The sequence below is a fragment of the Neurospora crassa genome, linkage group I, assembly GCF_000182925.2.
Source record: "Neurospora crassa OR74A linkage group I, whole genome shotgun sequence".
In the NCBI taxonomy this organism is placed as follows: domain Eukaryota; kingdom Fungi; phylum Ascomycota; class Sordariomycetes; order Sordariales; family Sordariaceae; genus Neurospora; species Neurospora crassa.
Window position 1 is genome coordinate 7,253,569 of NC_026501.1, and position 13,227 is coordinate 7,266,795.

Here is a 13,227-nt window from a genome sequence, read left to right on the forward strand (position 1 = left end):
AGCAAGGGTCGCTGGCTGTAATGACGTCGACGTACTAATAGTATAGCGGGGCCGAGCACGCTATACCTGTTCTGGCCGTTCCTGATCTTGCCCTTCCCGAAAGCGATCGCAATGAAATCTATAGTTCCCTTTTTCAACCAAGGCACCTTCTTGAAGAATTCCGGGGTTGAAGAGATGGGGGGAGGGGGGGGGGGGGGGGGGGGCACTAAGTCTAGTCGTTCTTGTCTTAGCACACAACATGATCACCGTCCATGGCCTTTGCCAAATTATCTTCCCAAAACAAGAACATGTGCTTGGTCGCCGAAGCAAGCTGCCGCTGCCGTGGGGTATGTCGCCGAGGTCCTCCACTTAAGTATGATCTCTGTCGGGAAACGTCCAAGTGCCTCAACTTGCCAAAGGTGTAGCGTCACGACGGACGAGGACAACTTTTGCGCCTCTTCACCGTACATAAGTACCTAGCCTCTTAGACTTTCGGTACATCGACAGTGAAATTGACCTCAGATTGACCTCGCCTGTATATACAGTCAGTTCGTAGATTTCTCAAACACGTCATCATTGTCAAGTCCTCTACACAACGAACGACGTGCTATGAGTTAGGTCTATCAAATATGTTCCTGTATACTGGATTCGGAGCAACGGAGGCCTTCGTCGTCGGGGCTCCAGGGTACCTCTACCAAATGAATTGACCCAGTCGACATAAGCGGACACCCACCTACCGATAAGTGGGTCAAAGCCTCCGGCAACCGAGCCGGTGCTGCTCGTTGGTGTTGTTGATTATGAGCTCTACGTTGATACTCAACCGTGTGTAAAGCGAGACATCTGCCTTCTCAATTAAAGTGAGATTACCTGTCAAGTCAAGTCAGACTCGAGCCACTGGGTGGTAGCAGACTCGGATTACAAAAAGTCGGAAAATCACACCCAAAACAACCCTAACCCGCAGACTTCTATGTGACAGACGAGGTTCCGTGAAGTTGCCAACAGCCAACCAACTGCTATTTGGGGGATTTAGCTCTTCAGGCAGGTAGGCGCGACTGGTCGGACGCGGCAGCTCGCAATCCATGGAACAATATGCGGCAGAGCGAGGGATCACATACTAAGTAATGCTACTTATCTAAGCTCCATCAGTAAATCACAGCATGCTAGACATCCAAACAAAGCGTGGCCTGGGGACACTTCTGCCAGCAACCACCAAGCTGCAGGAAACCCATTTCTGAAAGTGAATTCCTTCACACAATGGATTGATTTCGTTCATTGATAAGTTCACCGTCCATACGTTACTTTAGGAGCTTTATTCGACGCCTTAGAGCCCTATCACGATATCCGGCCCACGAGCCCTTGCGTCGCCCAACCCGACAGCACGTCTTAGTCGACATCAAACTTCCAGAGCCAACAATTAGCTACATCAATACGTTATCATCATTCAACTCAGAAGCGAATATTTTTCCGGCCACTGCGCGACTTGCAAGAACTGTATGTTCGAACAGGTAAGCTGCCCCTGGGAGACCGTTCGAGCCTTGGGTGTAAAAAGTTGGCTTCAAGCGTGACCAGTGCATACTGCGTACACCGCCTGTATTATAGAGTCTGGACCATTTCAGGAGTGACCGATAATTTTGGTTGTTACGAGCATGGATTCAGTATGTGGGTATAGATGCCCATTGGTCTAAAACGCCAGGACGAATGAGAGACGGTGATTGAGGGGCTCTGCTGGCGAACCCTCTTGCCCCAAGCAGTGTTCTAGATGTGTTGGCAATCTTTCGCTGACATCCAACACTCCATACTAGTCAAACTTCCATACCTTCACAATCGTTCACGATTATCCAAAGCCTCCTGGTGTACGAGGTGGAGCCCTTGACGGACAACAAGCTACAAAACCACCAAACCGATATCCTACAGGCCTTACAACATCGTGCGCCATTCTTTCGCAGACATCACCAGGGCGAAGAGTTTGGAAGCACCACACATTCGAGGAAAAGAAGGGATCAAGTGAGCAAACTGATTTGAACCGACCCAAGCCGACAAGTGCCGACATCGGAATACCTCCATCACGGCCGGATAAGCGGGTCTTACTATGGGCAGGACGCGATTATTTCACCTCCGTCCGGGGGCATCAACAATTAGACGGCTGCCTTTGACTACAAGATTCCCAAATCAGAAGACCAGGAAAGGGAGATTGAAGCCTGAAGAGGACACTAACGTCCTTCGAAACTCACCGTCACAGACTGGCCAGGGCAAGACCAAGGCGGTGTCTATCGCCTTGACCGACCGAGTATCAGCTTTCGAGACTCGAGCACAAAAGACTCAACCGTGTCAAGTGCTGGGTCTCGACCCTTAGCTTGGACGACACTATGGGACGAACTACTTATTGGGTCTAGCCTTCAGCTAAAGAGCTCCAGACGAACTTGTCACCGCAAGGATTGAGCCCGTCGATGCACAACCCACATGTACGGTTTCTGAGGCACGCACGTGCATGCAACAAAAGTGCATCTTTGGAAGAATTAGCCCCACAAGGATTGTTTCCTGGTCTTCTTACTATGCCTCGAACATCAGATACCTGAACTGTGCGGGGTGGTTCACCAGAGAACGAAGGTCAAAGTGCCCAATATCTCAGTGAGCGACTCGTGTTGAATGTGGCGGTCAGAACCGTATTAACTGGTGTCGTCCATATAAAATCACCGCCATCCCGTTGTCATTGTTTGTCTATGGAACACATCGCTTCGCAAGAGGGGAACTCAAGCCCCGATCTGATAGCGAATCCGGTGAAGATTCTGTACCGAGATCCTTTACATAAAGCCCATCGGCACCATTTGTGCCACCATGTCTTTTTCACCACCAAACAAATCGGCAGACGCCACCATCCAGATTACTGAGATGACCCGGCAAGGCACTCCATCTTCTGGCGAAGCTGCAGCTTCAACCCCATCAACAAGCTCTACCGAAAGTGGCGATAAGGCGCTGGAGGCGTTAGGCTATACACCAGTGAGTTTAGTATTAGAGGGCCTCGCTCTCACTAATATTTGTGGGCTTCTACTCACATATCATACCTCTAGGTATTCAAACGCGAGTTTTCAAGGTGGTCCAGCTTCAGTTTTGCTATGAGCATATCTGGAGTATATGGCACACTCATGTCGACATGGATATACGGCCTGCAAGCCGGAGGTGCGGCTGCGATCATGTGGAGCTGGATCATTGGCGGCGCTGGCGGGTGGGCACTTGCATACAGTATCGCTGAGATCGCATCTGCCTACCCCAGTTCCGGGGCCATGTACTTCACCTTGAAGTTTCTCGCTCCTGAAGAGCAAGTTCCCTTCCTATGTTGGATTGCCGGCAAGTTCCATGTCTAGGACACCCTCGTCTCTCCCATGTTGCTGACCAGATCTGAAAAAGGTTATCTCAATCTCGTGGGTACCGTTGCAGGTGGTGCCTCTACCGAATATGCCGCGAGCCAGATGCTTCTTGCAGCTGTTTCGATTACATCCAACTTCAGCTACGTGCCCACACCAACCCATGTTGTGGGTGTCATGATAGGGCTTACCACTATTCATGCCATGATCAACACTCTACCGACGGCTTGGTTGAACCGATTAACAAGCGGCTATGTTGTCTTCCACATTAGTGTTCTACTCGGCGCTTGTGTTACCTTGTTGGTCCAGAAGCGGCACGATATGCACGATCTCAAATATGCCTTTACCAATTTCCAGCCTTCATCGGGCTGGAGCCCTCCTGGTTTTGCCTTTCTTTTTGGATGCCTTACGCCAGCCTGGATCATGACTGGCTGTGATGGTACAGCTCGGTAAGTTTGGGCCGACCCATGGATGATGAAAGTAGCCATGATGCTGACTCGAGGAAAGCATTGCTGAAGAAGCAAAGAACCCTCAGATGGTTGTGCCTAGGGCCATTGCCAATGCGACCACGTTCACTTATGTCATTGGGTTCTTTTTCAATCTGGTCTTGGTTGTCTGCATGGGCGACCCCAAAGACCTTATAAATAGCCCCAGTGGCCAACCGGTAAGTTTACTCAAGCCAAGGTTCCATGTTCTGACCTCTTCCAAACTAACGTTGTCAATGACAAGGTTGCACAGCTCTTCTTCAATGGCATGGGCCGTGCTCCCGCAATTTTCTTCACACTCTGCGGCTTCGGCGTGATGAATCTCGTCGCGATCCCTGGCATACAAGCCGGCAGTCGGACCATTTTCGCACTCTCCCGCGACAACCTTCTTCCCTTCTCTCATATCTGGGTCCGCATCTCCAAACGCTCACAGACTCCCCTTATCGCCGTATGGACGTATGCTGTCCTAGAGATCATCATCAATCTTCTCGGCTTAGCAAGCAGTACTGCCATTGGCGCCGTCTTCAATGTGTGTACGGTCGCATTGAACGTGTCCTATGTCATACCCATCATTTGCAAGATGGTCTATGGGCGCATGCAGAAGGGGCCTTGGCATATGGGCAAATACAGTGTCTGGGTCAATGCGTTTGCGGTTGCCTGGAATACGTTCATGGCCGTGATCTTCTTCTTCCCCACGCGGCTACCTGTTACACCTGAGAATGTGAGTACCGCCATCTTCTCCCGCTTGGGCTCTACCTACAGAGGATGTGGCAATGCTAACATGTCCTCCAGATGAACTACGCCATAGTTGTCTTTTTCTTCGTTCTCATTTTTGCCCTCGTTTTCTGGTACACCCATGGACGCCACTACTATACCGGCCCCCTAACGCACTCGCCACGCGCTACCGATATGTCGGTGCGTACACCCGTTGGAGTGTGATCGGTTTCACTTCCTGTACGACTCTGTAGGAGACGGTCCTCCTTGTATTTCTTTTATTTTCATAGAAGCACCTCAACTGCTCTGCGTTGCCTTTAACTTCTTGGGAGCTCGGCGTTGTCTTGGTTGCTTGGTCGGTCAATAGTTTTACTGTTACATTATTTGGCGTTGCATTCTCGTGAGAAGGCTCTCCTAAATCTTAGGGGGAATAGAGCTAGGGCCTATAGAGTGGGGGACAGGTTCGAAAAAGTTTATTTTAACGTCGTCTTGCTTTTCCCCGTAACGGGTCGTGGTGCATACCTACAAGTCGTGATTCATCAAGGTCGGGTGGCGTGATCCCTGGCGTTCAAGTGTTGTCCACTGCCTTGCCAAACCTCCTCCATTCGCTGCTCCTTGATGATTATCCGGGATTTTATCAAATCATTCGCCAAACATACAACTCGAAGCTAGTCTGCTATACCGACTTCATCTGAATATAGAGGGCATTCAGTGCTTTGTTTACCCGCTTCAGGGGTGTCAGGCTTGGCGTTCAGGTTGGTGTTGATCCTACGGCGCCTTGGCTCGACTGCGCTCTTCTTCAATTCATCCCCTCCTCGATTTGGAATTTGAGTTTCTCAACTCGCTACTGTCCAGAGTGGACAGTGGCTCAAGGTGAAGGTAATTTTCTGTCGGTAGAGGTTGGTAGATGTAGTTTCTCTATGTTTGGGTCTTCTTTTTGTTCGTTCGTCGGGTTGGTTCGTTGAATATCGTGGAGTGTCTGCGGTGTTCTCAGGTATAATGTGTGAGCCTCTGAGCCTTATCATCAGGAGTCAAGGATGGATCATGGGGGTTAAAGCCCGATTATTTGCCTACCTCTATATCTGCTCGGAGTGCGTAGAGGTAGTTATTCTTGTTCCCTTGTGATAACGTAAATCGCATCGATAGAGGTAGGTAGAGGTAGTTCTTGCTAGGAACTTTAGGTACCATAGCGGGAAATCCCCCGAGGCATCTAGCATAGTAGGGCTTTACTAGGCTAGGTAATTCAACTAGCCTAGTTGAATCACCTAGCCTAGTTGTTTAATGGAAGGCTCTGATTGGTCAATTCAGGTGCCCCCTATAACGGTGCGCTAGACTTTCTTTTTTTTTTTTTTTTTTTTTTTTTTTTTTTTTTTTTTTTTCCGGCTGGGCTACTCTTTCCTAAACTCAAAGTCCAAATCCTTATATAAATAGAAAAACGAGCGTTCTTATCAATCAATTGGGCCAGTAGCTCAATGGTTCTCGTCGTCGCTTTCTTTCTCCATATCACCAGTTCGATCCCGCTGGTGGTCGTCTTTTTTCGTGCGAAAAGTTTCGCGCGGAAGTGTGAATACCCTCATCCAAATTTTAAGTTTCAAAATCGAAGTCAAGACCACTATAGCAACTACTACTAATGACTCTTATAGGGACCTTCCAGAAGACCCTTATAAGGGTCTCTAATTTTTGCTTTTTTATACCCAAATTCGACCAATCAGAACCCCCCATTTTACAACTAAGCTAGGTGAACTGCCTAGGCTAGGCTCACTATCGTGGTTAGAAATTGAACCTAGCCTAGTACCCCCCCAACTATACTAGGTGCCCTCCTTATATAACCGCTAAGGTAGGTAGGCAGGTGCTTTCCAGTGTCCCGTGTTGTAAAAGCACAGAGACACCCAGCAAACTGGATTAATACCTAGGTACCTAGGTAGCCCATGCGACTGAAGTTCTGGGTTTCCATGTTCGCCGGCCCCCTGATGTTGTGGGTGTTTATCGTGTGAGGTAGGGGTGGTACAATCCATGGCTCGTGGAGCGCAAATGTTCGCTGTTCTCTCCTGGGCAAGACATGAACAAAAGGCAGGAAGTATCATATATATACCTACCGCCACGATCGGTTGAGGTTGTGAAGTCGCGTGTAGGCGTATTTTGATATGAAGAGCGTGTCCCCTTTGATTTCTTTCCAAGTTTGCCATCGCGAGAGCCGAGTGTCATCTGTAGCGTCTGCTGACAGCCAACGTAAAACATCCCGAGATAGATGTACGTGTGCGCATAAGGAAGAAAGTTTGTGTGTTGATCGCACCATGAATCATGACTGCGGTATAGGTATCTTCGGGTTTGTCTACTAGGAGTAGATATATTGATCCAAGTTCGGGCTATCGGATCCCATGATGCTCGTAATGGTTTCATCTTCTGAGTGGTGGGCTGTCGCGTTGTTGTCCAAGTTCCCTCCTAGAGGTAGCGAACTGGAATTTGCAAAGCGCGAGTATCGAGAACACGTAGGTCGCTGTCGAATATCGTGTTGTTCTTGCTGGGCCCTGTTTTTTTTTTTTTTTTTTTTTTCCGAGTGATGAAGAATCGTTCGTCGAGGTCCATCGCGAGGATTTATTTCACTTCGTGATTAAGGCGGCTCGCGTCACTGCCATCCAGAATATCAAAGTCAGCAAATTCTGAAGTGGTCACGCACAGTGACAACGACTACGAGAAGTTCCTAAGTCAGGCGAAAGTGTGAAAGAGCTCAGAATGGGAAAGGTAAGGCAACATACACTCCGTTGCTTCTGGTCGATTCGCGACGTGAGCAGTCACCTTTTGAGCTTTGTGGGATAGATCAAAATGCTGCTTTTTTCTCACACACACACTGGTCATGTCCTGGGGGGTTAAGCTGTCCAGGCTGCAGTGGGGGGGGTCGTACTGAGGGAAGATGGCAGGCACAACAATTCGAGTTCACACAGAGCCGCCATCCACCAAGGCAAGCAGAACAGTAGTAACACACGAGGAAGAGGACGAACAATTTGAACTTTGCTAGCTATCTTTAAATGATGAACACGTATGAATTGTACTTGAGATTTAAAATCCCATTCCATGCTGAGGAGAGCGTCATCTTTGTAGGTACGCATAAACTGGTCTGCCTTCTGTCAAGATATACCTGAGTCCGGCATGTGTGCGCCACTGAAAATGGGACCTCACTTCGTTTCTCATATGGTAGACAATCAGAAAATAACAGAACCCGTCGTAGATGAAGTGACACTCTCGTAGATAATGTCAAGCTCATGTCATCACACTATCCAGTCCCGCAGAGGTAATCCAACTGGCATAAACAACTTCATGAGCACAAGGCAACCATTTGAAGTCTAGTCAGACCCCTCTCGCAGCGTCACCAAGTGGGAAGGCTGGCTGGAGTGTGCTGTCTGGGGGGAAGTTGAGAAGGTCTCGAAGATTTTCGACCCAGGCCGGCCGGCCACCCCCTCGAGCCGCGCAATCAGCCCGTCGACCAGCCGATTTCCATCCCGCCACATGGCAACAGACGATACTCAACGGCTGTAACTGACGGAAACAAACACACTGATTGGGAATTTGCACTCGTGACAGGGAATTTGCACTCGTGCACAGACCAGTCCTCGAGGGGTATTTAATATCCTCCTCCTCACCCCCAGAACCTCTTCCTCTTTTCTTCTTCTTCTTCAAATGCCAAAGGTAGGTCACTTTGCCCGCAGCTAACTCGACCTGTCTTCTCCATGGCTTGTCGGTGCCAGGGCTAGATCAATACCTCTAAAACTGAACGCCCTGGCTTTCTCCATGTCTTGGCTTTGTAGTGAGGGACATTTCCTTTTGTTGATCACTAGAGGTAAGTAACTTGATCATTCCTTCGCCCGCTGCCAACCCGACCTGCCTTCTCCATGGCTTGTCGGTGCCAGGGCTAGATCAAACTCCTCTAAAACTTTGAACGCCCTGGCTTTCTCCATGTCTTGGCTTTGTAGTGAGGGACATCTCCTTTTGTTTGATCGCTAACTTGATCATTCCTTCGCCCGCTGCCAACCCGACCTGCCTCCTCCATGGCTTGTCGGTCTCAGGGCTAGATGAATGACCCTAAAGTTCCTTCTGACACGTTCAATGCCCTGGCCTTCTCCATGCCTTGGCTCGTAGAGATGGACATTTCTTGCTGACTTCATTATTCGCCCGCCGCCAACCCGACCTGCCTTTGCCATGGCTTGTCGGTATCAGGGCTAGATCAACTCCCCTAAAACTTGAACGCCCTGGCTTTCCCATGCCTTGGCTCGTAGTGAGGAACATTTTCTGTTGTTGATTGCTGACTTCATCATTCGCCCGCCGCCAACCCGACCTGCCTTTTTCATGGTTTGTCGGTATCAGGGCTAGATCAACTCCTCTAAAACTTGAACGCCCTGGCTTTCCCATGCCTTGGCTCGTAGTGAGGAACATTTTTCTTTTTGATCTCTGGCTTGATCGTGTTTCCCTTCGCGCTTGCCCGGTCGTCCTCTCGTCACACGTTGGCCGTGCATCGCATGGGGAGAGATTCAAAACCTCTGCATTGTTCGTCCTGGCTCAGTTCTCAGCGCCTTGGATGATTGTCATCAGAGGGAGATTTCCTTTGCTGTCATGCTCAGAAAGCACATAGACAATGTACTGGTAGGCAAGCATTCTTGTGGTGTTCCTTTCGTAGAGGTATCTTCAGCGTTGTGATGTGATTCCAGATCTCGCCGTGAAAACATACCTCTATGTTCCATAGCCACCTCTACTTGCCCTGTATGAAACAACACGTTGGGCCCTGGTGACTAGGTAAGGTGGGTTATGAAACAAGCGCCTCTTTCAAGCTCTCCTTCTGTTGCATGCGATTTGTACGTAGCGGTATGAATGTTGAGGTGCATCAAAGATACAGGTCAGGTTTTCCCCCGAGAAGCCATGTGTGCCATTGTTGATAGAACAGTGGAATGAACCATACTACATTTCTTTGGTGTTCCATTAGGGTATGCCTTGGGGGGAAAATACGGAATGGATCCGTGAATGTGCTGCGTTCAAGTGTCTTGTACCAGTCTTGCCAGAACTAAATGCGTTGTGCAGCTGCAACTGTGGGCGCATGCAGGGACTGCCAGTCGCGACTACCCTTTTTCAATTCCCTCCCAACAACATTTGATGCGCTCCAACTTCCGAGTTGACTTAACCATAAACATGACAATGGATCAAGCAAAGGTTGGTATTTCCATTGAACTTTACTCAGGGTAGGCAAGTGATTGATTTCAAGTCCCTGCCACGGCTGACACAGCTCTCCTGCTCCCAGATCTCCAAACCTCGAGACCTCCCAATATTCTCTCGCTTTGCGAACCCCCGAGCAAACCACCTCATCTGAACCAACAACTTCTACAGAGACACGAATCGTGGATACCACGACGAGAGATACCAACCTGAGTAGTAGCCCCGATTAACATGCTACCCCTTGGCCTAGATTGCCTCTCACCGTCACAACCCGCTGGTCGACCGATTGGCCGCGCGTACGCGAAGGCCTTGGATCGCATGAGCGACCATAACAGAAACCCATTTCGCTATTCACCTGGGGATAATAAGTTCAGTAAGCTATTGTTTGTCCTTTTGCTGCCACCCACAAATCACTTTCTTTATTTGTACTGACTTACTCAAGCTCCGGCAGTTCCTCCACGCAAACAATCAGTCTCCGTTCGCTCGATTCTACGCCGGCAAAGACCATACCCGAGTCACGGCCTCATCTCCAAGGCGCAAGGTACAACCAGTAGTCGGTACAGTTCCGAAAAAGTACTCGAAAACTCCACACATGAAGGGATCGCGCAGCTCAGTCACCACCTGACAGCGTTTGTCCTTCGTCGGAACCCGCGAGCCGTTCACCCTGACGCACGGCAATCGGATTCGCGAGAACCAAGACGGAACGGACCCTATCCAAGCCCGCAACACCTTCTCTACCTCTACCTTGACCGCTCTCCCCCCTATCCCGGACGCCGAAACCCCTTCTAGTCTCAACCTAGAGCCCAAGGGGAGCGACATGGAGAATAAGGACAAGGACGAGAATGTGTACTTTCTTTTGAAGGAGAAGACCTTCTGGGCTTTCCTAAAGCACGTCATTTTCTTTTTTAATGTTTACTGTGATGGCGATGCCACCGACCGGAAAAGAGAGGCGCAATGTGCGGCAAGACGAGAAACGGTCATCTATCCAACTAGTGAACCATTAGGATCTGATACTTCAGATCCGGGACTTTTCGAACGGCTGCGTTATCCCCGGAGCAGACGAAGGAGATGCAGGAGCTCATAGAAAGCTACAGAGGTAAGAAAGATAGGTTTGCTTGCCTCTTCGCGCTGACGACAATGTATTCAAGCATCTGATTGTAAATAAACCTGTACCTCCAGTCATAGGCCCTATCAGAAATGATGTTACCACGTTGTCGCACGTCGTCTACAGCTGTAGACTATGCCGATCTGGCTCGAGTCGACTGAAGAGCATATGATACCCTGAGGTCAATTCCAGACGAATACTAGCACCTTCGACATCTGACCGATTATTTAAACGAGATACTGCAGGCTACATTAGGAAATAAGAGTATGGCCAGCCAAGTGACTAAGATCGCGAGTACGTTTTATTTCCAGCCTACATTTACCCCCAACCCTGCTCACGATCTGGCTGCCGAGCTCTAAACAAACGAATTTAGGCCCACTATAACGGACTCTAGTCTGCTGCGATGATAAGAATCCCTTCGACACTCGACTGCCCGGCTAAAATAGAGGAGTCTCTAAACATACCTCTAACATCGTGGGTGCAGAAGATACTCAAAGTACTTAGAAATAGAAAAGGAGAAACTTAAGTAGATGGACAGAGACAACATACAATGACTTTAGCCAAGGTCTCCAAATTTGAATGTTCGCACAGGAACCGAACTTTAACCTTTGGTTGCGTTTGTCGTCATACGCCCTCAACTTGCAAATATCACTACATACTTGATGTTATCCAAAGAACAATATTGTTGGTATTTCAGCACCACAAACCAAATTATGTCTTTCAAGCGAGTGGACCGAACAGTTGAGTCGAGATACGGTGAATATTCTAACCAAGACACTATCAGAGAAATGAAATACTCTTCACGTTCAGCTAAAGACACAACGATGTTTCCATCTGGTATCAATCAAAGGAAACGGTGCCTCTAGATATCCTGTCGAAACGAATAGACTAGATGCTAAGTCTGGAAGCAGCAACAAATTCACGGTTGAAATCATCGAGAACCTCGAGTTTTCAAGGGCATAACTACATCTACCTAGGTCTCTGAGGTATCTTACCATGTGGGGGTGGGATCTTAAGGGTAGCGCTGAGCTAGCACTTCCACAAGCTTCCAAAACCCCAGCTTGAATAGGCACCCCTGACACATCTCGGGTTTTTGCTTGATGGATCAGACGAGAGAATATCAGAAGACCTTTGAGCAAACACAGATGGCGTTGTCTTTCTCCGAATCTAGCTGTTTTTTATATCATGTGTTTGACGTTCTGTCCAGGCTTTGATTCAGAAATTTCATCTTAACCTTCAAAGTCTGGTAGGTAGACTCGAAAACGTCCAATCTTTTGAACAAGAGGCCTGGAAAATCCTATTGTAAAAGATGTTCAGGAAGAAACCTCAGCTAGCTGGGCAGCAAGCTCGCAAGGTGCGTTGCCTAATCCAGATAGCAAACAAGAAACAACGCGTAGCTCACTATTCAGTCAAAGCAAAATCAGTAGGTAGTAGCCCATTGTTGTGCGTTGTCTTTGTTCCAATCTCTGCAGGTATTTCAAGCCCTTCTCATACTACCACCGTTCTTTGTTCTTCCAGTGCCCCTCCCTCCCGGAAACATCACCACTAGTTCTTTGAACAGCACAACCACCCACACCAAGCTGTAGGTCTTCTTTGTCTCAAAGACAACATTCCATTGTTCTCAACGCCCAAAACCAGCTAATCAGCTTCATTAGCCAAGATGAACCAGAACCGGGAGCACCAGAGCCCCACTGCCGAGGCGCAGAGCCTGGCTGTGGACAGCCAAAATGGCCAGTCCACCACAACCACCCCGGAGATCGAGGACCAACCTCTCCTCGATCACCACCTCCACCACCAAGAGGAAGATCTCCTGCTTGAGCATCTTTTCCAGCCCCATTGCGTTGAGTCCGAGTCGCACTTGGGCTCTGACAGTAGTACTGACGTGGAGGACAAGTACCTCACCCCTAACCGACATGCTGGGAAGAACGAGATTTACATAAAAGAGACGAAAACTCGCATCACCACCACGACCACCACCGTCGAGCTCGTCACCACCAAGAAAATATTCGGCAGAAAGGACGGCATCTACAAGGCCACCAAAGTCACTGTCGACACAACCCATATTGCAGGCCCCCACACACAACGTGAGGAAGACGTGATTGAGAAGACCGAGTCGGGCTGGATCACCGACGACGAGGCCGAGGACGAGGGCGACAATTTCGCTCCTGGTGGCGACAACACCACCAGCGTCGGCCACGCCGGCAACTAATTCATTCTCTTCTCAACTCCGCGACCTCGGCCAACTCCCACTACAGCGGAACGGTTCGATAGGTGCGGTCAGGGACCATTGTCAGAATCGTGTCAACAATACCAGCAAGCCCGCGTCATACAGACTCGTTCTATCGCGGGCCAGTCCAACCGTCATCAGAATAGCACTTCAACC

General features: G+C 49.2%; 2 protein-coding genes across 2 annotated transcripts; both read left to right on the plus strand.

Moving 5' to 3' along the window:
• Positions 1-2,814: 2,814 nt before the first annotated feature.
• Positions 2,815-5,027, plus strand: aap-2 (amino acid permease-2; the record flags this gene model as incomplete). The annotated part of the gene is made up of 6 exons (XM_959069.3): positions 2,815-2,976; positions 3,048-3,324; positions 3,385-3,790; positions 3,849-4,005; positions 4,071-4,547; positions 4,619-5,027. 6 exons carry the CDS (start codon positions 2,815-2,817, stop codon positions 4,763-4,765), a joined length of 1,626 nt encoding a protein of 541 aa, XP_964162.3. The 3' UTR covers positions 4,766-5,027.
• Positions 5,028-12,504: 7,477 nt separating this feature from the next.
• On the plus strand, positions 12,505-13,053 carry NCU00764 (hypothetical protein; the record flags this gene model as incomplete). Its single annotated transcript, XM_959068.1, has 1 exon — positions 12,505-13,053. The coding sequence occupies one exon, from the start codon at positions 12,505-12,507 to the stop codon at positions 13,051-13,053; it is 549 nt and encodes a 182-aa protein (XP_964161.1).
• Positions 13,054-13,227: the final 174 nt, after the last annotated feature.